Source organism: Nematostella vectensis, chromosome 5 (assembly GCF_932526225.1).
Source record: "Nematostella vectensis chromosome 5, jaNemVect1.1, whole genome shotgun sequence".
NCBI lineage: Eukaryota > Metazoa > Cnidaria > Anthozoa > Actiniaria > Edwardsiidae > Nematostella > Nematostella vectensis.
In genome coordinates this window covers 3,302,650-3,328,459 of record NC_064038.1, presented here as the reverse complement: position 1 = coordinate 3,328,459, position 25,810 = coordinate 3,302,650, and the positions used below count along the sequence as shown (strand labels likewise).

The 25,810-nt window shown below is 39.1% G+C and overlaps 2 protein-coding genes across 3 annotated transcripts; both read right to left on the bottom strand.

The window, feature by feature from the left end:
- Window positions 1–984: 984 nt before the first annotated feature.
- LOC5512010 (kxDL motif-containing protein CG10681) lies at window positions 985–4,748 on the bottom strand. The gene is made up of 4 exons (XM_048727674.1): window positions 4,475–4,748; window positions 2,962–3,114; window positions 2,355–2,401; window positions 985–1,972 (listed from the first exon to the last, which is right to left on the bottom strand). Exons 1-4 carry the CDS (start codon window positions 4,660–4,662, stop codon window positions 1,254–1,256), a joined length of 1,107 nt encoding a protein of 368 aa, XP_048583631.1. The 5' UTR covers window positions 4,663–4,748; the 3' UTR covers window positions 985–1,253.
- Window positions 4,749–6,693: 1,945 nt separating this feature from the next.
- LOC5512011 (nucleolar protein 6) lies at window positions 6,694–25,795 on the bottom strand. Of its 2 annotated transcripts, none has more exons than XM_048728295.1 (24): window positions 25,618–25,795; window positions 25,315–25,425; window positions 24,770–24,886; window positions 18,809–18,988; window positions 18,197–18,365; window positions 17,952–18,086; window positions 16,943–17,109; window positions 16,728–16,848; window positions 16,592–16,656; window positions 16,146–16,363; window positions 15,404–15,581; window positions 15,056–15,175; window positions 14,204–14,355; window positions 13,510–13,771; window positions 13,171–13,309; window positions 12,451–12,605; window positions 11,588–11,745; window positions 10,904–11,154; window positions 10,325–10,449; window positions 9,518–9,604; window positions 8,716–8,907; window positions 7,846–7,947; window positions 7,167–7,220; window positions 6,694–6,942 (listed from the first exon to the last, which is right to left on the bottom strand). In XM_048728295.1, the coding sequence occupies exons 1-24, from the start codon at window positions 25,663–25,665 to the stop codon at window positions 6,805–6,807; spliced, it is 3,444 nt and encodes a 1,147-aa protein (XP_048584252.1). In that variant the 5' UTR covers window positions 25,666–25,795; the 3' UTR covers window positions 6,694–6,804. The 2 variants fall into 2 exon arrangements, with proteins under 2 accessions (XP_048584252.1, XP_048584253.1); XM_048728296.1 differs by having other exon boundaries at window positions 22,846–24,886; window positions 25,618–25,794.
- Window positions 25,796–25,810: the final 15 nt, after the last annotated feature.

Sequence of the window (25,810 nt, the reverse complement as noted above, 5' to 3'; positions counted from 1 at the left end):
AATTGTTTTTTATTTCGTGGTTTTGTTTTCTTTCTATAAAAAAAAAAAAAAAAACTACCTTGGTAGACTCGTTCGCTCAAATCGTTGTCGCCGCGAAGCTCCGGGGCCTCTTTTACCCAGAGTATAATAAACCCTCTATCACAAGCGAATATATTGGAGGTCAAACGACCCAGAATAGCAGTTTCAACAGTTTTTTTTATCAATTTGGTATAAGAAAAGACAGCATTTAGTATTCATTAAAAGTAACTTCTCAAAGCCAAACAAGAAAATGCCCAAGAATCCACGTTTTCTTGCAAAAACTCGTAATACATTTTGCATTTATGAGATGCTTTTTAGCTTTTGAAACCATCTTGCGGCTAGTTTTGGGTGGTGTAGGAGTTAATGGGTTAACGTTTCTATGGTCACGTTAAACCTGCGCGTTGCATGCGTATGATCACACAAAACTCGAAGGGAATGCTAAGGAACCTCTATTCAAAAATAGAGTATTAACTCTGAAAACACTACTTTTATCCAATCTATACGTTAACACATTAACAAATTATTACGGTAGAGTGGTTTTCAAAAACCTGTGAAATACTATTTAGTACTAATACACTGTAATGTCTTTGTTTTGACTTGACTATTACACTTTAACAATTAAATTTTGTTGCAGGGGATTTTGAAAACCACTCCATTCCATTCTATGGTGTAAAATCACAAAAACTCACAGTTTTTTATTTCTTTTTAATTGATGTTTAAATTGCTCATCATTTATGTGTTCTTGATAAATTCGAAATTTAGTAAAAATATCAAACATTAATAAAAAGATGTCTACAAGTACAAGATGAAGCTCATAGACAACTGACCTTGTCATAGTTAGGCTATATTAAAACACTGACGTGTTTTTTGTGTGTCATAATGATCAACTAGTTAAGTGAGCATTAATTGGAGTTAACAGTAGCATATCGATAACTATCAAAGACCTGTTTCATGTTTTTTTTTTTGGCTCAACTTAACTTTTTTAGACGACTTAAGCCAAGCTCTTGATAATCATTATCTTTTTCAAACGGCTGGTAATCGAGCCTAAGTCATAGTCAGCTGGAAAATTAGAACACTGACAATTTTTTTTACTTGTGTCATAATTATGATCAACTAGTTAACTGAACAATAATTGGATTTGACCGTAACATATCGATAACTATCAAAGGCCTGTTTCATTTCTTTTGGCTTAACTTTTTTAGACCATTCAAACCAAGCTCTTGATAATCACTATCTTATTCAACTTCATTCAGAACTGACCCATTCCCAGTGCTATCATCTCTGATGTTATCAATAACATCCAAGCTGCTTGTACTACCTGACTCAGAGCTCACTGAGCTATAAGTTCCCTCATCTTCGCAACCAAAATCTTCATCAGAGCTAGAAAGTGAGGGCCTGAGTTTGGGTCTCTCAGGAGAGTTATTCATGCCTTCGCTGCCTGGAAAATCAGTTCCCTGTTGACCAGATTCTTTGTTTAGTTCGATTTCAAGGCTTTGGTTAAAGGTTTCACTAGCACACTGTGCTTGACCGCCACCTATTTTCTTTTGTTCTTGAGTTTGATTAGTTATGTCTTGATGGTAATTTTTCCCTGTGCTCATGGGTACATCAATTTGTCTGTGTGGCAGGCCCTCAGCTGATGTTGTTATTCTATTACGGCCTGGTTCATTGGTTGATGTTGATGTTGTTGTCCCATCGCGACCTGGTTCATCGGTTGATGTTGTTGTCCTATCGCGACCTGGTTCATCGGTTGATGTTGTTGTCCTATCGCGACCTGGTTCATCGGTTGATGTTGTTGTCCTATCGCGACCTGGTTCATCGGTTGATGTTGTTGTCCTATCGCGACCTGGTTCATCGGTTGATGTTGTTGTCCTATCACGACCTGGTCTATCAGGTTTTTCCTCCTCTTGGTCTTCCGCTACCAATTCTTCTAATTTTTTTATGTTCACTGATGTGGCTACACAAAAAATCAAATTTGTTATTTTTTAAAGTGCACATATGGGAGTGGGAGTTTGTGTTCTATGCTTTTATTTTAAAAAATTAGCTAAGAAAGGAAACTTTGTAAAAGTTTTACTGGGCACTTAAATCAACAGGCAACAGTAAAGAGATGGAAGCTGAGAAGGAAGTAAAAGGAAAGAGAATGGTTTCTTTCATTGGAACTCACTTTCGTTTCTTGCAATAAAAGTATTTGATGTGGATAATGGTAGATATGGATATAATACAAACGCGCCTGAACCATTTAGGGATGTGCACATAACAGATTTATCAATCACATTGCACTGGCTTTTAATTTACCCATTTGGCATTTAATCTACCATTTCATGCACCCGTAAACTTACAGAGGAAAGCTTCCCCATATTGCTTGGAAAGTTTTGACTTCAATGTTCTGAAAATGAAAGGTTACATATTGTCTAAGTAAGTTATCACCCAACTCAATAATGCCAACAGCCTCTCAGAGATGGGTACCATACAGACTCCTGAAGTGGGAGTGGGTCTGAGTATTCCGATTTTCTTGGACACTTTTCTTCCCCACTCTTTCTTTACTGTTTACTACAAATCAAGTTCCTTATTCCTCATCCCCTTCCTTTTAGACCAACTTCTGTTCTTGCTAGTTTTAAGGGGCAGTGTCATGGTAAGAGCTTTGTAAAAGCTCTCCTGCCTGGACACAATGAATTTCAGTTAAATTCTAATTATTTACTTTGAGCCTTTGGTACATGTGGGAAACTTAAATTCAGAGGAAATGACCACAAACTGTCAATAAAAATAATTTTCAATAAAATATTGCATATTATTTAACAAGGCATTGACAGCTTAAAGATCAACTGTTTGTAGACAATTAAAGGCCTATAATAAACACTCACTCAAGACATGCGCAGTACCATGGCGTTGCCTTTAAATCCTGTTTCTAGTCTAAAATACCCCTTCCAGACTGTGGCCATAATCTACCTTATTCTTCTGAAGACAATGTCCAAGTCCTTCTTCATATCCAACAACATTGTTGTGTGGTTTTTGAACCTGTGGTTGAGGACCTCATATCGGATGGAGGACAGATGGTTGAAGCTTTGAAATGTTTCATTTGTTTTCTCAAACTTTGTCAACCTAGTAAAAAAGGTATGAAATTAGGATGACCAAATGGATTTTTTTTAAAAACTTATGTTTTGGTGGTTCTTATAGTCAACTTATTGTCAAATTATTTCGTGTGACTGCAACTATGTCTATGAGTATTTCATTTATGTGAAATGTAAAATGGATGTTTTCATTTTTTTAATTGGTATACCAATTAAAACATGGACAAAAATTTTCTATTATTCCATATTATCTCTAAGAAGGTGAATACAAGTAGTGTTATTTATATAAATATGTATGTACATTACTTACACCCATACCTCCTCGCCAATGATAAAGACTCCCTTATCATGCTTAATATTATCATGTAATCAATTAGTGAAACAGGTTATCAATCATAATCAAAATAAACATAAAAAACATCAATCGATTAATATCCCAAACCAACTTCACTGAGACTAATGAACAATGATTTTCTGAATTACATCAAATCTCAATCTATGGTAGAATTTCAATTATTCACTGATTGTTTAATACCATAGTATCAAACAACTTTCATTGATTGATATTGATACGTTGATGGTGTTCCAATAATCAATAGTCATTTATTATTTATGTGATAACATTATGCAGTCATACGATTTGAGCAGTGACAAAAGCAGAGCCTTCAATTATTTTTTATTCATGGAAATTAAGAAATATTCTACTAAACGGCTTTCCCGCTAGTGTCATTCAAAATGTTGAAATTACATTTGGTGGCCTTCTAATGGCCAGCCCCTTGCAGAGAAGTGCATGATTTGAGACCATTTTGGTGCTGGACAATTAATCCGCTTCAAGGATTTCCAATGACAGAAGCCAGAAGGCGATTAAGCTGTTGGCAAGACTTTAAAGAATATTGAAAATTGTAGTCATTTTCAGCGATTTGGGAATTCCAGAGCTCCTTAAGTATTTCTTACAGGATCCTTGGATGAGCACCAGCCCAGGCTAGCGCCCTAACCTGGGTCAACAATTCTTCTCATAACTTTCTGTAAACGTTTAGATGAATCCACCTCTAACTCAGGTCAATTTTTATCCCGGCGCAACCTGGTTCTCAGATGGGGATGCCCTGGTTCACAGATCTTCTCATGTAAAACACACAATTCACTAGCCAACCCGAGCTTATATCATGTATATATCTTTTTGCAAGCAGCCAAAATCTTACACGGGTTGAGAGCAGTGTGGAAAACATGTGGGTCAACCGGGCTTATGTAAAACAAAACAAATTTTGACCTGGGTTAGGCGCTCACTCGTGATCACTTTTTTACACTTTAGCATTTTCAACTGTAAGGGTCTACTACCTGCTCTGTCTACTGCGGTCATCATTAAATAATCCATAGAAGTAAAACACTCTTACGCTTTTATCTGAAGTGTCTCCATGGTTTTCACGTCTTCCTTTGATGCCATCTTGCTCATACGACGGCAGAACTCATCCGCCGCTAAGGTGTTAGCACGCGTCACAAAGACACGGGACGGCATCTCCTCCTTAGAACCTTGGCCATACCGTAAGGCACTCGGTTCAGGTGCCTCGGCCATTGTAAGCATTAGATGTCAAGGAAGTGTTAACTTGTGTTATTGTGGGTTTTTACTCGTGACGGCGGCCATTTTGTTTTTTGGCAGCCTCGCTTTGAAACAGACGGTCAATATAAGCAAGATCCTGGGTACGAGTGATACAAAAAACAATAACATAACAATAACAATTTTTTAGTGTTGTTGTTATGCTTTAACGCGAAAATGAAAACAGATTTTTCGTTCCTGATTGTCAAAAAGTGTAAATGAATGTGATAAAAATGCAATTGTGTGCACTCGATTATGTAAAAATCGTTAATGTATTTCCTTTTAGTTCAAATGCTTTTACTTTCGTATAAATGACAGTACGTCGGCGTAAATGTTTGTAAGTTTGGCTAAAATGACTGCGTATTTCTCGGTAATGAAAAGCAAAAGGTGTATGAGCCTTCCTAGAGAATGGCTATTTTGAGAAAAGCTGGTGAGCCAATCAAAATTCTATACGCGCTTTGTGAATAGATTAACCTGTATCAAGAAAGTCCGGAAAATTGCTTCTTTAGTGAACGCAGCTGCAGATTGCAGATTTTCGATTAAGTCAGACAGAGTAAGGTAAGCCGATATTTTTAACGACTTTTTACCATTTCCTTGTCTTTATCTTTCGACCTCGCAATTAAATCAACAACGAAAAGAGTAATTCATAAAAGCAATTTCTGTCGGAATTTGGTATCCTCTTAAGGTGCGGGTAAGGGGGTGGGGGTTGGTATGGTGCACACCCTTTCGGTCATTTTCTTAAAATATATATATATAAAAAAAAACTAAGTATAGTTTGATGGTTTATTATTATTTTTTTTAGTCATTACTGCTTACCCAGACTCAAGGTAATTTCCTTTGCCTTGTATAGCTTCCGAAGCGATATGGCCAGATAGCTGCCGGGCGCGTCCCTCTGATCCTGTGTTTACGCAACGCCTGGGTTAAACCTTCGCCGGCCCTGGGTCAATTGTTAACCACCGCCTCTTGGTCCAAATTCGTGCAAGATTTTCACTGCTATTTCCTGGGTTAATATTTGTGGCGCTGCAATGTCAAACCGTGACGAGGACAAGACACTAATCTTCCTCCTAATCGAAGCTGTTATTACCTCATTAGCTTACAGTAAACAGGAAGCTAGAGCGAGCAAGTAAAAGGCGACAATATGTCTTATGTCAATATGTATTATGTTTATCTTGATCTTTGCTTACAGAAAAGTCTCAGAAGTTCATAGATTATGTTCCCATTGATTGATCTCCTACTCTTGATAAAAAATAAACAGTTTTTGCGGTTTTATAAAAACGAGTCCTTTTTCGTGCAAATTGAAATGTCCTTGATTCATGATCGTGCTTATAATTCTAGATCCCAATTCTCTAATTCTTCTTTAGTCTTCTGATATCGTTTCTAAGACATAGAAATAGAAACGAACATAAAAACAACAGCACGTATAAAGATTAGCGAAACTTTCTAAGCCGGGTTTAATAACATATTTTGCATATTTTGCAACTTTAAAAGCAGATAAAAATCGCTTCTCAGATTCAGATTGTGATGTCTACATTCCTGGCGATCATTTTTCTTAGCAAGTGAAATGGCCTAGAAACTCCTCCACTCCTAACGCAGGTGTGGCCATCACGTGATAGTTTAGCCTTTACTTGATTGGCAGGATTTGTTTAGTAGGCTAGTTCAGATTCCAAGATATTCAATCTTATATTTCAATCCTCATGTTACCCATCGGGTACACGAGACATGGAATACAACTAGCCGTTTCTTGGCGTGAATTATTTTAAAATGAGTGGTACCCTTTGAAAATACTTGGTCGAGTAAAATCTATTCCCCAGAGATACAGATAAATCGGAGAGATCGCTCTTCGTGCCTGAGGGCCAGAGCATCCTTGTTTGGTACGGGATCAAATACTCCCCTAACAAAATCCTACCGGGCCTAGCCTACCTGTAGGCTTTCATAGTTTTTCTGGCACGTAAACCCTGTAAACAAGGAGTTCGCATAACCCGGCCGCCATCTTGGATAATGCGCTCCGCATGGACCAGCTTAGGTGGGAATACGTGATTTATTCAACAATAATTAGACATTATTTCGGAGTAAAATTTTCTTATAGCCCGTGCTGCTACGTCTGAATATCAATGTTCTCCATTCATTTCTTCATGGTGTGTTCATATACTGATCAGTGTTTTTCTTTAATGATTGAACACTCTTCACCAGTCCTTCTCCAATAATCTTGAAGTCCTCCAAGATGGCGGGAATGTTGGGTTCGACTGTCGGCGCAGGCGCGGTCCGCTTCTGAAATACAACAAGAATAAAGCACTTTGAATGTTTCTTCGCGTTTTTCTTGTTTTTAATATTTTCAGTATCAAAGTATCTGTGCTCTGTGTATTCACGATCTACTTTTGTAATATAACTGTACTGTATTTTTTTCTGTAATGGTCGAAAAAAGTTTCTGACTGTTCAGACATTGATTACGGCCGTCTTTCCAATATTTGCAAATATCTGCTTTTGCTTCTTACCTTTGAACTGGTCAAGGATTCCTTGACAGGAGCCTTGTACTCTGCGTGAAGCACCTGCGAAATGAATTCATAGTAGATTTACGCACTCGTGACGTACGATAACAGCAATGGCTACAATGAAGTCAAGATGAAGCTTGTATCGGGTTCACACACAGGCGGCCCAAGTTCATTTTAAGTACTCGTATAAGCGTCATCGATAAACTTGCTAAATTGCTTAAATCACTTCATAGTTCCAAACAACAGTTTAAAATAAAAGTATAAGTCTTAACTGAACTTGTGCTGTTGTTATTTCTCGATTTGGAAGCCTAGAAGTTGGAGCGAAGTGAGTCCCTCTTACCTCTGGTAAGCTATTTGCTTTTCAAAACTTTCACAAATAGAATGCTAATTTTAATAATGTGTTATAGAGGCAGGGACGTTTGACCGTCAAGCTTTGGGACTTCTTTGGTGCGTTTAATGCGAGATGCACTGGGTCGAGGAGCAAGTGACGAAGAAGCTCGTCTAAAATTTTTGCGCCACAAGATTCGAGATAAACTGCACTAAAATTTAAAAATTAAATAAACTATAGTATTTATAAAAAGCTTATGATTATAAGTCATGTAAATACGCATTAGGAACGTCCTTGTTGGAGCTGGGGGGATGGGGGGGGGCAGAGACTTGCATGTACTAAAGTGTATTTTACCTTGAATAGAGCCGGCGATAAAGCGTTCGGCCTCCATAAAACGGCGATCATATCTCCACCATGTGGGTCGTGAAAAAACAACGCAATGTCTGAAAAAGCTTCCTGGAAATGCAAAGGATGACATTAAAAAAATTGTCGAGAAAACCTCAGTTTTACGTGAGAAACATGTAATGCATCTCGAAGTTTTTAATCTACAGCCGTTTGCAGAAAAGATGTGAAGATGGGTTAGGTTGGAAAGTATTGTGTAGTGGTTAACATGTCAGGCATTGGGACATGGAGGTCTGGGTTCACTTCCCACTCGCGCCTTCTCATTTTCGTATGTTCTTGGTGTTTGCATCGACCGTTTACAGTGTTTATCTGAATTTCAAAGCAATGTCACGGCTTTAATAGTCGAGTCCGGTTGTTTAGCAAGTAGTATGTATGGAACACGGATTTTTTTTAGCTGCTTTAAAACAGTCATAGGTAAACTAGTAAAATTATGTTAGCTTACACGGAGCTCTTGTCAAAAGTTGACATTTGCCGAACTTTAAATATCTTAATTTTGCCGAATTGGTATCGCGACCTCACGGAATCAAAAAAATTTTTTCTTCGTTTGGGAATAGCGCGTAGTCAATCAAACCAAACAATCAAAACCAGACAAACCACCCCAAAGCTTGTGTCTGACTACGTGGCTATTACCAAACGAGACAAGGATTTCGGATATTCACCGAGGTCGCGCAACAACGAATTTTGCTGTAACGACGATATTTTGATAGAAATTTCTTAGTAACTCGATTGAAATGCTTTTTATGACTGTTTTGTGCAGGAGCGTAAAATTTGCTTTCTTTAACGTTGGAATAAATAGGTATATCTAGAGTAACTCGCTCTCACCCGCAACTCTCTGAGGTAACATTCAGCGGGGTCAAAGTCCACCACAGGGAGTTCATCAGCTTTATTACGAGCACTGTGGGCTTTCTTCTTCAGTGGCTTGTCAACATCGACAGCCTCGTCCCGGCGTGGCAGCATACGGGAGTGCAGCGTGATGATGACGTCATACCCATCAATTGGTGGTCGGAATATCGGCTGAAAGTTTAACGAAGGATTCCTCAGTCTTAGGCTATGTCTAAACGTCGTATCATCCATGAGCCATATTCAATGCAAATGAATGCAAATGGAGATGAAACAATCGAATTGATTCATTCGTATGCTTTTGAATTGATTACTACGGCTCAAGGACAATACGACGTTTGAACTTCGCCTTAGTGACGTTTACTTGAACTTTGTTACCCGAAATTTACCGATTAAACAATTAAACATCGCAAATTACATTTACTACTTCTTCCTTCTTCTTACTGAAAGAATTGCGGACCTTTTTTTAATTATAAACATTTTTCTAAATATTGTCTTGGCAATAGAATTAAGATGTCTTTAAATGCTAGATGAAATTTCATAGTGATTGAGTTGGATCTAGTTTGCTACTGAAATGCATTCTGATTTTTTTAGATTCCAATTGTAGTGCGACTCAGCCAACCAGCGTGGTAAAGAAATTCTTCAACGAAACAAGGTTATCCTTTTAGTTTTGAAATTCCTTTCAGTCAAAGATGCATCGTATCGAGCTGACTTTTTTAAAGTGTCCACGGTAGCGCGCGTCGATCTAGAAGCAATCAAAAGAGCACAGAAGGGTTCTTGTCACCTTAAGGTCTGGAGGTTCCGTAGATTCAAGAGTCTCTTTCATGACATTGTACGACTCTTGAGCCAACACGCGCACCCGCTGGAGAATCTGACAAAAATATATCACAAGTTTTCAACCTGCTGCAAATGGAAGGGAGGGAGGGTATCCAATGACGGAGAAAGAGATAAAAAGTTGCCAATACCGGGTAGAAGAGAGTTGCCAATACCGGGTAAGAGAGAGTTGCCAATACCGAGTAAGAGAGAGTTGCCAATACCGGGTGAAAGAGAGTTGCTAATGGGAGGGAGGGATGGTTGCCAATGAAGGAGAAAGGGATAGAGAGTTGCCAATACAGGGAGAAAGAGAGAGTTACCAATGGAAGGGAGGGAGGTTTGCCAATGACGGAGAAAGGGATAAAGAGTTGCCAATACCAGGAGAAAGAGAGTTGCCAATACCGGGTGAAAGACAGTTGCCAATACCGGGAGAAAGAGAGTTGCCAATACCGGGAGAAAGAGAGTTGCCAATACCGGGAGAAAGAGAGTTGCCAATACCGGGAGAAAGAGAGTTGCCAATACCGGGAGAAAGAGAGTTGCCAATACCGGGTGAAAGACAGTTGCCAATTCCGGGAGAAAGAGAGTTGCCAATGGGAGGGAGGGTTACCAATGACGGAGAAAGAAAGTTGCCAATGGGAAGGATGAACCTATTTAAGATCAGCTGTGTTTTGAGATCCATGGTTCGGATATAAAAAAGATGGGCTAATTGCTATTCCCGTTTGCGCTGGTGAGGTTTTTTTAACTAAAACAGGCGTGTATCCACTGATATAATACTGACCATACGGCTGGGTGCGTTACGGGTCCACTTGGAGTCGAACCTGTCTTTTGGCGTCGATATGAACAGTGGTGGCAAATGTGCACGGTTGCTGCTGAACTTGGAAGAGATTTCCTGATAATTCTCGGCTAAGAAAAAAAAAACAAGTTATAGATCTGAGTTGTGTGCCCTCAAATCATTTTCAACACCTGAACGTTGATGCAACCGTATTGTTAAAATACAGTAAGATTACAGATGCATTCAGATAAAATATAAGAAAACATGAGCGTGCAACGGAATGTTAAACCTATTATTTTCAACATCATCCAAGTATAGAAACTAATTTTTAATTAAACTAATGAGGAGAATCTTCTTGGTTTACTCTATGCAGTTTTTAGTAATCCTTAGAGTAATATTTCTATTAATGTTTATCCTCTTAGTGAGACGTTCAAACCCGAAATTGAAAGATCCAAGGAGAAAGATAAAATTTTGTTTGTTTTCGTTCTTTCCAAAATAACACTTGTATTATCTCATACAAGTGCCATCAACAGCATAAATAATAAATCAACATAATCGGAATATGCTGAGGTGTCTATTGTGTACCTGTAAGATCGTTGTTGAAGTTGACAATGATCGGGGTCGTCTTCCAGTCGCACGTGGCCAGCACGTGGAGGAAGCGCATGAACCCACATAGTGCAGAGTGGGGAGGGGTGAGCGGGGCCGGTGAGAGGAATAGACTCGCTACCAATAGCTCGACGCACTCAGAGGGGAAGTGAGGGAACAATAGCTGACTGCACACCCAGCGCATGGCCAAGCGAACGCAACCGCTGTACGCTACGAACTGCTGTTGAATACTTGTAAAAAGAACATTAGGTTTAGTCACACAAACAGTCATGTTATAAGAAGCAATTTTTCCTGCAATTCGCAATGCAATGATAAAGAATAAAAATGCAGGCGGCAAAACCCTGATACACACGACAATTTTTATCAAGCATCATTTATTGAGCAATATATAATGGCTGATAGATATGGTCAATCTTTCTGTCTTTCTGGCTGCCATTCTGACTTTACGTTAGTCGGTTTGTCTTGCAGCTATTATGTTTGACTAGCTGTCTTTTCGTCTGTTTTACCGTCTGTCTGTCTCGCTGCCTTTCTGTTTCACTGTCCGTCAAGCTGGTTTCTGGCTGTCTTTGTCTGTTTATCCACCTTTCTATCTAAGTGCCTTTTTGTTTGTATCAGACTGTTCGTCCTTCTGGCTTGTCATCCCATTTTCAATCATTGTCTTACCCGTGCAGTGTGCTTGTGAGCGCTGGCAGCCAAACAATCTCCTTCTCCATGGCAACCGCTTGAGATTGCCGCAGGTGCGAGTCAATTTCATCCCCAGGCTCCTGCAGTAGCACCATCTCACGGTAGTGGACTATCTTGACCCTGAACACAAAACCGTCCTGCAAACAGGTAAAGAGGTCACAGCTAGCGCTAAACTAAACATCCCTACAGAAAATCGCCTGCTCTCAATGGATGTAGTTTTCTTAGAATTTATTAGGTTTTATTCGAGATCCTAGAGTATGAAGTTATTATTTATTTGGCTTTCTTAAGAGTTCTTATTGTATAAGGTTACTATGACCGGGTTGGGACATGTTTTCTAACATAGACCTTTTGTAAGACCTTGTTAGGTGGAGTGTTCTAAGATACTATTGTATTGGGTTATCTTAAAGTTCTCTGAATGTAGTTTTGTAAGACCTTGTTAGGTGGAGTGTTCTAAGATACTATTGTATTGGGTTATCTTAAAGTTCTCTGAATGTAGTTTTATTAGACCTCGTGTAGTTTTGTAAGACCTTGTTAGATGGAGTGTTCTAAAATATTATTGTATTGGGTTATCTTAAAGCTCTCTGAATGTAGTTTTCTTAGAATCCATGTAGTTTTGTAAGTCTCCTTGGATGGAGTGTTCTAAGATACTATTGTATTGGGTCATCTTAAAGCTGTCTGAATGTAGTTTTCTTAGACCCCATGTATCTCTGTAAGGCCTCCTTAGATGGAGTGCTCTAAGATGCTATTGGATGGAGTTTATACGACCACAATAGGTAGTGTTAGACAATACTGGATAAGGTTTTGGTGACCTAAAGGTTGATGGACGAGAAGTTCCTTGATACCTTTACCACATCCACACATGTAGGCGAGGTGGCTGCAACAAGACCTAGTTTCTCCTTGAGTTGTTGCGCCAGTCTGATGTGGAAGGCGGCCTTCACATGCTTGATGGCGGCCAGGTCATCTGGCCACTTCCCACTTGTCTCGAACTGAAGTAGAACTAAACATAAACAGAATGCTGCTAGTAGTGCAATATGAAGGGGCAGCTCTGTATGCAACCCATGCTCCGACTTCTTAAGTGTGCAGCAATAATAATACTGAGTGTTCCGTAGAATACACCCCATTAAACACACTGGAATGGTCCCATTTGCTGTGTGAGTCGCAAGGGCGGAAGCCAGTAGTAGTATCGTTGAAAGGCTTAGAAAGGGCTTACTCATACTACAGAAAAGGTCAAGATGTTGGCGTCACAGAAATCTAAATGATTTATGTTACTATTCTATTAGTGTTTAAACTGCATGAGCGCATTTCAGAAGGTCATTTACATTATAAACATGATACTCTATGTAACCCTCTAAGCCAAAAATAAATACAGAAATGGGAGCACCCAACAAGCCAGAAAGCAACAAAAATATGAAATCTTTCAATGAAGATAAGCCCTTTCTGACAAAGAAACTTTCTGTTTTTTTGCCATTTAAAGCCGAAGCATGCACAAGTATGCCACCCAATAAGTCACATGATCAGCTAGTGCAAGCCGCCTATTGCCATGGCAACACAAGTTGACATACCTGTCATGACAGGGCACCATGGTGGGACCTTAGAGTCTGTTGGTAATGCCACGCTGGATGCCATATTCCTGTTGTTTTCTTTGTCTTGGTGGCTGTTCTTGGATTGTGGACTACTGATGCACGGGTTTGGTGGATGGACCTGTCAAACATACTGTAAGTTGAAATGGGAATATCAAAAGGAAATAAATAGCATGCTAGTGCTATTGTGCAATTAGGCTTTAGTTTAGTTGCCATCCCTTCTTTTCACCAAGGTTTACAGATGATGCAACCATAGGCTTAATTTCAAAGCGGCAATGAATTATGATTATGCTACATTTTTTATTACTGTATTTTCTTTACCTCAGCTCCACGAAAAATCGGGCTGATCCCCTGTAAGCTGTGAACCGCCAGGGGCAACTCCAAACCGCGAATGTCCTTACATAGTGAGTCATAGGCCTTGATCACTAGACTCATGCTCTCCTCCCCAGTCCCTTGTATACTACTGCTTGTAGGAGCCTGTTGGCTTTCAGACGGGGTAGTGGAGGTGCCATTGTTCCTTTGCAGGAGGCAGTCGAGCTGACTGGACACAAACCTGACCATTTCTGGCTCAACCTTACCATGTCTGCATGACAAAGTAAGAAGTTATAGTGGGTTTAACACTTTAGTTGTTACATAGTTTATTTTCGTTTTTTGAAGTTAGTAAGTTTAACACCTTAGTTGGTTAGTTTATTTTTGTTTCCATTCGCAGTAACAGACTGAATTACAGGAGAGCGACAATGACTTTACAGACACAAAATCAGTTGGTCTCTTTGATTTTGTTGTGGCAGCAGATTTCGTTAGAACTGGAATGTAGCGACCAGTGCATGAACATATTTTGACACATAATTGATTTGTTTACACAGTTTTTCTAAGAATAAAATACATACTCTGCATTCTAAACCCAACATATTTGGACACAAATTTGACCTTGACAGATGTGGCTGATATGTATGTTCACAAGGATTTATTTAGCCATGTATGACGTAATGCTTGTAAGTTCACATGCAGTGCTCACCTATTCAATAAGTATTTGATAATACGTTCACACACTGTTCGTCTTTCACCAGCAGAGCTACTCGGCCATACAACAGCTTCAAGAATCGACCCATCCTTGAACCTCCTCAGCTCTGACTTACTTCCCCAGAACTCACGGAATATAGCAGCTTCCTGAATGAAAAAAAAGGTCTGAAATCTTGCTATTTCTGAGTCACAAAAAGTACTGCTACAGATTTAAATTTGTTGGTTGGAATATATTTTGGAATACTATTGTGCAATACATAGGTAAAGGGTCTAAAAACAGTAATAAAATATAGTGTTAGATACAGTAGAAATTGCAAATTAAAAGTTCAAGTCACCAATGGGTGATAAAGTGGTCTATTGCCATTAGCTGATGTATGTCTTGTGCTAAGAAATGGGGAATAGGGGATGACAAATCTGTTATTGCCATGGAGGGAGGAATACCCCCCAAAATTAAGACATAACAGTGTGTTATCACTTAGACAAGAGTTACTCAAAGGTGTTTCATTACTAGGAGGGGAGTAAACAATGTATTAATACTAGGGTTTAATTAATAGTGGAGGGGTCACTCAACAGTGCAATTTGATCAGGGTAGGGGATCAACAGGGGGTCATCACTAAGAAGGTGGGGGGGGGGGAGGTGATGCACTTGTGTGTTATCACCAGGGGGGGTGATGCACTTGTGTGTTATTACCAGGGGGGGAGGTGATGCACTTGTGTGTTATCACCAGGGGGGGGGAGGTGATGCACTTGTGTGTTATCACCAGGGGGGAGGTGATGCACTTGTGTGTTATCACCAGGGGGAGGTGATGCACTTGTGTGTTATCACCAGGGGGGGGGGAAGAGCTCACCAGTGTATTATCACCAGGGGGACCATAATCCAGGATACTGTCTGAGTGATCAGTATCGAGTATCAAACCAATGGTCACGCTGTCCTGTTGCAGGGTGGGGGGATTCTCACGCACAGACCACTAGAAAGAGAAATAAAGAGAGCTTGTAACGTTTTACAAAGTAACAATTCCATGGAAGGCATTAAATTTTCAAATTGGTAATCTGGCCAGACAAAACATTTTATTAAGTTTGCAAGTCATTCCAATCATGTCCAAAATCTTTGAACCATTTTTCAAATCAATAATCATATCCTAAATATTTGAAGGAATACCCAATACTGCTTAATTGAAGTAAAACGGATACATTACCTCTTTGCATGCTGAGGGTTTGACATATATCATTTCTGCCCTCTTTCCGAGTCCTTTGTGAAGCAGCTCTACCAGCCATGATACAGCTACTGGGACCCAGTCCCCTGCATGGCTAAGAATACTGGGCTGCAGTTCCACCCTCTCCGTGACATTTTTGAGGCATTCTATGTTGGCCAAACTAGATAATTGTTGATTGCAAAGGTCATATAAGGAGCAGGCTAAACTTGAACAGGTTATGGCCCCAGTAAAGGGTTAAAGATTGTAGTTGAACAGTAAAGGAATCATTTTCAAAATTTAACAGCTTATTGTTACAGCGCAGGGTTACATATCACAGTTGAACAGGTTATGGGCCCAGTAAAGAATTACAGATCTAGTTGAACAGGTTATGGGACCGGAAAAGAGTTACAGATCCAGTTGAACAGGTTATGGGCCCAGTGCAGGGGAACAGATCACAGTTGGACAGGTCATGGGCCCAGAAAAGGGTTATGGATCACAGTTGAACAGGTTATGGGATCAGTAAAGAGTTAAAGATTAAAGTTGAATAGGTATTAGGCCGAGTAAAGGATTACAGATCACAGTTGAACAGGTATTGGGCCCAGCAACGAGTTACAGATCACGCTTGAAAAGGTAATGGTCCTAGCAAAGGATTATAGATGGCATTTGGACAGGTTATTGGCGCACTAAAGGTTCACAAGTCAACAGATATAACAACAAGAAATCAAGGAAATTACTGTATATTTACCTGAAGCATTGGTCGAATTTCTGCATAAAGGGGACTGGTTTCATAAACATTGCATAAAAACCATCCACAAATCTGTCATCCAATAGGTGAAATGAAAGCTTTGCCTCATGGCGAACTCTGTAGTAGGTGGACTTACTGACATTTGCACAGAGATTTAGGTACCCAGATGGATCAACAAACACCACATCGAATGCTGCATGGTGACATGAAAGAGAGGGCTAAAAGAAACAGCAAATCCAGCTCAATATACAGCAAATGCACTTATTATTTTATAGAGGTAAAGACGTCTCCAGTCTGCAATTTATTTTGTTTTTACACACCAACTAAATGGCCTTAAAATAATACCCCGCAGGCTTGTATATTAAAGGCAATAATTTTATAGTCATTGAAACCCAAATATTCACAAATGTTGCCACTGATAATTCTTTGTTTTTTTTTCTTCTTACCAAGTTGTTTTCATCAGAATTTTGATCTTTCTTTATTGCTGTGCAAGTTGTCCAATCACTAGAGCCTATTCAAAAGGGAAAAATGCTGTAATTTTGGTAATTCCATTTTCAACAGTCTTAATAGGCTGCTACTTACTGATAAACTGTAGAAATATCCTCACAATCTGGTAAGAACTCATGTAAGAATTAATTTTCCTTGTTGTGTGAAGATGTGCAACTACCATTGACACAAGAAATCGACTGAAACCACCTTGGCCCTGTAACAAAACATAACATATGAATAATGGTTGCTGTTTTAGTAACTTTTGGAATTTAAGCAAAACTGTCAAAAAATCTAAAGGGAATAAGTACCTCATCCAGTTCACGCTGCCGCAGCCATACAGAGAGCAGCATAATGGCTTCCCGAGCCGAAGGACAGTCATTCATACACTGAAACAGGCAGCGAAGATGGCCTCCCAGTACCATGTCGCGTAGAATCAGTGAGTTGTAATGTGGGGTGGGAAGCACTGACTCTATATCTTTAAAGCAAACAAACAAACTATTCTTATATTAACCTTACTCCAGTTATTTAGTGTTAAAGCAAAGATACAGTATGATTTGTATTATCGGTGTTCCACAAACGGAAAAAAATCCATCCTTCATTCCATCTTTCATTCTAACTGAGGAGGAATTAGAGTGCCTTTTTCTAACCCTAAGTAGCCTGCCTAGCGGCTCAAGGGAGAGGAACAGGAAGGGAGGAGAGAAGAAAAGGCGAGCCCCTAAGAAGTACAGTAGAACCTGGATTTTACTATACTGGAATTTAAGATGGCATTCTTTTCTCCAGGCAGAAATATACTATATTTAAAAAAATTACTATATTGGATACAACAATATTCTCGATTTTACGATACAAATCTGTTCTACTGAGCGAAGTTATGACCTTGATACAACCATATTACTGATTCTGTCTATCAATATAGAGAGAAAAACTTAAGACACTACACACAGACAGTACATTTAATCGATTTTTTTGACTTGACAGGTCTTGTGAAACCAGATTACAGTCTTACAAAAAGTAACAGTCTTTCACAGAGTACAGTTACAGTTTTATTATTTTGTAAAAGTTGATAATTAACTAGACCTCACAACAAGGATATTTTCAATGGATTTTCTGTTATATTGTAAAATCGAGGTTGTCTTTGCAATCTATTCTACGATACATTTTCTTTCCTCAAAGGCATATCGTAAAATGCAGGTTTCCCGATATTGTGTTTAAGTTGAAAAGAAAAAATAAACAGAATAAGGAAATGAGAATGAGCAATGATACTTTTTTTGCAAAAGAACTATACAACCATACTTAGCATTTGGGAGAATTTGGTACCTGAACTGGAGGAAGCCTCAGGAAAAAGCCAGTTAAGCCTGACATTGCTCTTGTTGGGAGCTAGTCGCTGTAGCTTGAAGACTTCATTAGAGATGACAGGGTGGATGCGTACTGTGCAATTTTTACCTGCCTTTCCTGGAGAGATGTCAATAGTAATATGACTAATGTGAAGAGAGATGGAAGCTTGGGCATAGGTGATTAAGTTAGGGTAGACAGTAAGTCATATAATGTGCAAGCTGAATTACCTTTTGGCTTTAGAGATAACACTGGCTTTAGGATATCTCCATCAGTGTTAACAAATCGTACAGTTTGAAATAGTTTACTTTTTATGACATGGTGAGCCACCACACAGAGGTAGGCAGCTCGCTTGTGTAAGTAGCGCATGTTTAGGTAATCTTTGTCTTGGAAGCATTCCTGAAATACAAACATAGATAGTCTTCAAGGGGTCCTCAGGGTCTCACAGCTACTTAGTGACAGCATCATGGAGAGTTGATGGCCATTTACCTACAGAATATCCATATATCCCTGGTAGCAAAATATCCTTTAAGGCGATATCCCTCATGGACATATATGTGTGATGGGCATATATATCCCTGGTGGCCATATATATCTGGCCTTATATCCCTGATGGCCCCTGTTGGTTATATCCCTGTTGGCCTTCTATCCTATAGATGGCAATATCTCCCAATAGATATGGCCATACATCCCTATGGAAATGGCCATATATCCTTGATAACCATTTATTCCTGATGGCCTTACTGTATATCCCTGGTGGCCATATATACCCCTTGTTGGCCATATATCCCTGTTGCCCATATGTCCCTGATGGATGTATATCCCTGGTGACAATTTTATACCTTTGGCATATTGATGGAAACATCCACATTAAAGGAAGGCTTTATTGCTGTCTTCAGTTGATAGCTCCCTACGATATTCACAGCTGAGGGTTTCAAGAATTTAAATTTCCCCTTAACAGGAGAGGGTGTAGGGGGGAGTGGGAAGACAACTTTGCGAGGCAGCCATGACATGTCTGAAAGCTAGAAACAGAATAGGCAAGTGATAATGGCAAGATCTGTACTCTGAATTAAAATTTGAAATAAGCATTGCCCATTACAATATACAACTAATATGAATATAGTAAGCTTTAGTACAATAACAATATTCTACAAAAATGCCTTTGGCTACCTACTTAGCTCACACTCTCAAACTTTTGGATATTTTTTTCTCACTCACAGACAATCTCTTTCTCTACTTAGGAAACAAACCGAATTGTGCATTGCAGATTTTCGCAAATATGTTTCTTCTTTTTTATTAGTTGCTTATAACAGTAGGAAAAATACAAGCCTCCATTTTTCAAATAAAATGACCAAAAGCAATTTGGGTTTGGCTGAGAAAATAATATATCAGACATGTTTTACACTGTACCTTATACTCTTTTTTTCCATCTGGTATCGCCAGAAGAACCCCATTTAATATATCAGACATGTTTTACACTGTACCTCATACTCTTTTTTTCCATCTGGTATCGCCAGAAGAACCCCATTTAATATATCAGACATGTTTTACACTGTACCTCATACTCTTTTTTTCCATCTGGTATCGCCAGAAGAACCCCATTTAATATATCAGACATGTTTTACACTGTACCTCATACTCTTTTTTTCCATCTGGTATCGCCAGAAGAACCCCATTTAATATATCAGACATGTTTTACACTGTACCTCATACTCTTTTTTTCCATCTGGTATCGCCAGAAGAACCCCATTTAATATATCAGACATGTTTTACACTGTACCTCATACTCTTTTTTTCCATCTGGTATCGCCAGAAGAACCCCATTTAATATATCAGACATGTTTTACACTGTACCTCATACTCTTTTTTTCCATCTGGTATCGCCAGAAGAACCCCATTTAATATATCAGACATGTTTTACACTGTACCTCATACTCTTTTTTTCCATCTGGTATCGCCAGAAGAACCCCATTTAATATATCAGACATGTTTTACACTGTACCTCATACTCTTTTTTTCCATCTGGTATCGCCAGAAGAACCCCATTTAATATATCAGACATGTTTTACACTGTACCTCATGCTCTTTTTTTCCATCTGGTATCGCCAGAAGAACCCCATTTAATATATCAGACATGTTTTACACTGTACCTCATACTCTTTTTTTCCATCTGGTATCGCCAGAAGAACCCCATTTAATATATCAGACATGTTTTACACTGTACCTCATACTCTTTTTTTCCATCTGGTATCGCCAGAAGAACCCCATTTAATATATCAGACATGTTTTACACTGTACCTCATACTCTTTTTTTCCATCTGGTATCGCCAGAAGAACCCCATTTAATATATCAGACATGTTTTACACTGTACCTCATACTCTTTTTTTCCATCTGGTATCGCCAGAAGAACCCCATTTAATATATCAGACATGTTTTACACTGTACCTCATACTCTTTTTTTCCATCTGGTATCGCCAGAAGAACCCCATTTAATATATCAGACATGTTTTACACTGTACCTCATACTCTTTTTTTCCATCTGGTATCGCCAGAAGAACCCCATTTAATATATCAGACATGTTTTACACTGTACAGTACCGCTCACGAACATAGGGACACTGTTCGCGAAACTTTCGCGAACAACGTTCGCGAAATTCGCGAACATATAGACTGTTCGCGAACACGCTGTTCGCGAACAGATGCAAAATAAACGGTTTGACGAACGGTAACGTGTGATCCAGGGCTTAATAACAGCTGGAACAGCGAGAAGCCATTTATTTGACAAAGACTTGTATTAGACAGAATATAAGTTTGGGGAATGAATGCCGACCGCTTGATATTCCTTGAAGATTTTCGAATGTGTGTTAACTGCTAGCGAATACTTTTAAACAGCGGGAAGCCATTTATTTGACAAAGCAAAGACTTGTACTAAACACGGGAGAATTAGTTTGAGGAGGGAATGCCGATCGCTTGATATTCTCCGAAGATTGTCGAATGTGTGTTAACTGCTAGCGAATACTTTGAAAAGCGGGAAGCCATTTATTTGACAAAGCAAAGACTTGTACTAAACACGGGAGAATTAGTTTGAGGAGAGAATGCCGATCGCTTGATTTTCTTCGAAGATTTTCGAAATGTGTCAGAAAACTGCTAGCGTAGACTTAATAACAGCGGGAAGCCATTATTTGACAAAGACATGCAATAAACACAGGAGAATTAGTTTGAGGAAGGAACGCCGATCGATCGCTTGATATTATTCGAAGATTTTTGAAATGTGTGAAAACTGCTAGCGAAGACTTAATAACAGCGGGAAGCCATTTATTTGACAAAGACATGTAATAAACACATGAGAATTAGTTTGAGAAAGGAATGCCGATCGCTTGATATTCTTCGAAGATTTTCGAATGTGTGAATACCGCTAGCGAAGACTTTTGAACAGCGGGAAGCCATTATTTGACAAAGCAAAGACTTGTACTAAACACGGGAGAATTAGTTTGAGGAGGGAATGCCGATCGCTTGATATTATTCGAAGATTTTCGATTGTGTGAAAACTGCTAGCCAATCCTTTTGAACACTGGGAAGCCATTTATTTGACAAAAACTTGTATTAGACACGGGAGAATTAGTTTGAGGAAGGAATGCCGATCGCTTGATATTCTTCGAAGATTTTCGAATGTGTGAAAACTGTGAGTAGTAGCCGTTTGTGTTCGAATACATGAGTCAGCGACAACATGCTCTACTATAAATGTCTTCTTTTCGGGTTTTGTAGAATATCAAGCGATCGGCATTCCCACCTCAAACTTATTCCCCCGTGTTTAGTACAAGTCTTTGCTTTGTCAAATAAATAGATTCCCGCGGTTCAAAATTCTTCGCTAGCAGTTTTCGCACATTCGAAAATCATCGAAGGATATCAAGCGATCGGCATTCCTTCTCCCGTGTTTATTACGAGTATTTGTTAAATAGAATTTCAAAATTCTTCGCTAGCAGTTTTCACACATTCTAAAATCATCGAAGGATATCAAGCGATCGGCATTCCTTCCCCAAATTAATTATCCCGTGTGTAATACAAGTATTCGTTAAATAAATGGCTTCCCGCTGTTCAAAAGTATTCGCTAGCAGTTGTCACATTCGACAATCTTCGAAGCATATCAAGCGATCGGCATTCCTTCCCTCTTCGAGGCAAGCTTTTGAGAATAAACTAACAAATTTTTTTTGCCTGTGTCTGCCCTCGTAAATCCACGATTGAATCCTTCGCATGCTTTGGCTTTCATCCGCCATCTTTATCGTCTTTATTTCTCAAACTTGAAAGTGTCTTGTCTTGATCGTCTACAAATAATTGAACTTAAGGCATATCAGACTATAACTGAATTTGTTGTTTCTGATTTTAACGATAACCATAGCTCTCAGCTGACTTTTACACGAACAATTTATTTGAATCGCTTGCAGAACTCCTGTATGTATTTTAAGTGAGTATCAGTACTGTAAGTCTTCGGTTACGAGGTACGAGTTCCCGTTTGTCAAACGGTTTGTCCCGGTCTGTTCGCGAACACTGTGTTCGCGAACATCAGCTGTTCGCGAACGTTGTTCGCGAATTTCGCGAACAGTGTTCGCGAATTTCGCGAACGTTGTTCGCGAATTTCGCGAACGGTGTTCGCGAATTTCGCGAACGGTGTTCGCGAATTTCGCGAACAATTTCGCGAACATATGTCCACATGTTCGAGAGCGGTACTGTACCTCATACTCTTTTTTTCCATCTGGTATCGCCAGAAGAACCCCATTTAATATATCAGACATGTTTTACACTGTACCTCATACTCTTTTTTTCCATCTGGTATCGCCAGAAGAACCCCATTTAATATATCAGACATGTTTTACACTGTACCTCATACTCTTTTTTCCCATCTGGTATCGCCAGAAGAACCCCATTTAATATATCAGACATGTTTTACACTGTACCTCATACTCTTTTTTTCCATCTGGTATCGCCAGAAGAACCCCATTTAATATATCAGACATGTTTTACACTGTACCTCATACTCTTTTTTTCCATCTGGTATCGCCAGAAGAACCCCATTTAATATATCAGACATGTTTTACACTGTACCTCATACTCTTTTTTTCCATCTGGTGTCGCCAGAAGAACCCCATTTAATATATCAGACATGTTTTACACTGTACCTCATACTCTTTTTTCCCATCTGGTATCGCCAGAAGAACCCCATTTAATATATCAGACATGTTTTACACTGTACCTCATACTCTTTTTTTCCATCTGGTATCGCCAGAAGAACCCCATTTAATATATCAGACATGTTTTACACTGTACCTCATACTCTTTTTTTCCATCTGGTATCGCCAGAAGAACCCCATTTAATATATCAGACATGTTTTACACTGTACCTCATACTCTTTTTTTCCATCTGGTATCGCCAGAAGAACCCCATTTAATATATCAGACATGTTTTACACTGTACCTCATACTCTTTTTTCCCATCTGGTATCGCCAGAAGAACCCCATTTAATATATCAGACATGTTTTACACTGTACCTCATACTCTTTTTTTCCATCTGGTATCGCCAGAAGAACCCCATTTAATATATCAGACATGTTTTACACTGTACCTCATACTCTTTTTTTCCATCTGGTATCGCCAGAAGAACCCCATTTAATATATCAGACATGTTTTACACTGTACCTCATACTCTTTTTTCCCATCTGGTATCGCCAGAAGAACCCCATTTAATATATCAGACATGTTTTACACTGTACCTCATACTCTTTTTTTCCATCTGGTATCGCCAGAAGAACCCCATTTAATATATCAGACATGTTTTACACTGTACCTCATACTCTTTTTTTCCATCTGGTATCGCCAGAAGAACCCCATTTAATATATCAGACATGTTTTACACTGTACCTCATACTCTTTTTTTCCATCTGGTGTCGCCAGAAGAACCCCATTTAATATATCAGACATGTTTTACACTGTACCTCATACTCTTTTTTCCCATCTGGTATCGCCAGAAGAACCCCATTTAATATATCAGACATGTTTTACACTGTACCTCATACTCTTTTTTTCCATCTGGTATCGCCAGAAGAACCCCATTTAATATATCAGACATGTTTTACACTGTACCTCATACTCTTTTTTTCCATCTGGTATCGCCAGAAGAACCCCATTTAATATATCAGACATGTTTTACACTGTACCTCATACTCTTTTTTTCCATCTGGTATCGCCAGAAGAACCCCATTTAATATATCAGACATGTTTTACACTGTACCTCATACTCTTTTTTCCCATCTGGTATCGCCAGAAGAACCCCATTTAATATATCAGACATGTTTTACACTGTACCTCATACTCTTTTTTCCCATCTGGTATCGCCAGAAGAACCCCATTTAATATATCAGACATGTTTTACACTGTACCTCATACTCTTTTTTTCCATCTGGTATCGCCAGAAGAACCCCATTTAATATATCAGACATGTTTTACACTGTACCTCATACTCTTTTTTTCCATCTGGTATCGCCAGAAGAACCCCATTTAATATATCAGACATGTTTTACACTGTACCTCATACTCTTTTTTCCCATCTGGTATCGCCAGAAGAACCCCATTTAATATATCAGACATGTTTTACACTGTACCTCATACTCTTTTTTTCCATCTGGTATCGCCAGAAGAACCCCATTTAATATATCAGACATGTTTTACACTGTACCTCATACTCTTTTTTTCCATCTGGTATCGCCAGAAGAACCCCATTTAATATATCAGACATGTTTTACACTGTACCTCATACTCTTTTTTCCCATCTGGTATCGCCAGAAGAACTTCATTTAATGCATGGAGTGTATCCTCAAGAGCTTCATTTTTCTTTTTGATTTGAATTTCTTCAATGAGTTCTTTTATCTGGGGTCAAACAGAGCATTACCAATATATGTATATGCCATAATAATCTGATTAAGTGCCTATTTTATTAAGTTTTTAGGGTCTTTGGGGGAGGGGCGCTTATTTCAGAGGGGAACTTATTGGTGAGGGGGCCCTTAATTCAATTTGTGAGTGACCACCTATTACAATTGCACGAAGTTTTGAAGGAGAAATAAGATGAATGAAAGAAATTTGTGCTCATATGGATATAGCAGTTGAAGGGTTAATAAGTAGACACGTTATGAGAGAATATCAATGCGAGCTAACAAAATGAAGAATCTTTTCCAAGGGAGGAGGGGGGGGGGAGTGCCTATTCCAAAATTCAAGGCCAGGGATGGGGGAGGAAGGCGCTTATAAGGCTAGGGGCGCTTATTTAAAGAAGGGCGTTTATTCGAATCATTACGGTGTACCTGAAGTCGTATCAGACTTGAGTGGAATAGCTGTTCCGTCTCTTTTAACTCGCCGAGTTCTTCACTTGTCAGCGGTCGGTACAAGGACTCCATCTTTCCATCGTCCTTTGTCTGAATTTATTAAAAATATCAAAATATCAAATGAGATCAAGACTATCTACATGGGACCAATAATTTTTGTGGATACACACAAATAGTACAGTACTTGCTAGTGGATCTGTAAGAAAATAACAAACACAATCTCTCCCACGTGGAAAACGTCTTCGCGAAAACAAAACCGTTTTAGCAGCAAAATCCACCAACCTTCTTCTTCTCCCTCCCTCCAGCCATTATTTCGTTAGCTCTCTTCATTTTTGACAAGACGATCCTTTAATCTCATCACACAAAACGTAACAATCTTCTTCAAGTCATTTTTCTTGCTGGTTTGATACACGAGACTGTATGCTTGCGCCCGCGATGATGCATCAGCGGCGCAGTCGAATACTTCATGAGCTCT

What these genes read in the sequence shown, in the direction of transcription:
- LOC5512010 (XM_048727674.1), bottom strand. Translation starts at nt 4,662, where the DNA reads ATGCTTACAATGGCCGAGGCACCTGAACCGAGTGCCTTACGGTATGGC. An exon ending in ATTGTCTTCAGAAGAATAAG is followed by an intron (nt 2,402 to 2,961) that starts GTAGATTATGGC and finishes TTTCATTTTCAG; the next exon opens with AACATTGAAGTCAAAACTTT. An exon ending in ATATGGGGAAGCTTTCCTCT is followed by an intron (nt 1,973 to 2,354) that starts GTAAGTTTACGG and finishes TTTTTTGTGTAG; the next exon opens with CCACATCAGTGAACATAAAA.
- LOC5512011 (XM_048728295.1), bottom strand. Translation starts at nt 25,665, where the DNA reads ATGAAGAGAGCTAACGAAATAATGGCTGGAGGGAGGGAGAAGAAGAAG. An exon ending in AACCCTCAGCATGCAAAGAG is followed by an intron (nt 15,176 to 15,403) that starts GTAATGTATCCG and finishes TTCTCTTTCTAG; the next exon opens with TGGTCTGTGCGTGAGAATCC. An exon ending in TATCGCCGGCTCTATTCAAG is followed by an intron (nt 7,221 to 7,845) that starts GTAAAATACACT and finishes TTCATTTCGCAG; the next exon opens with GTGCTTCACGCAGAGTACAA.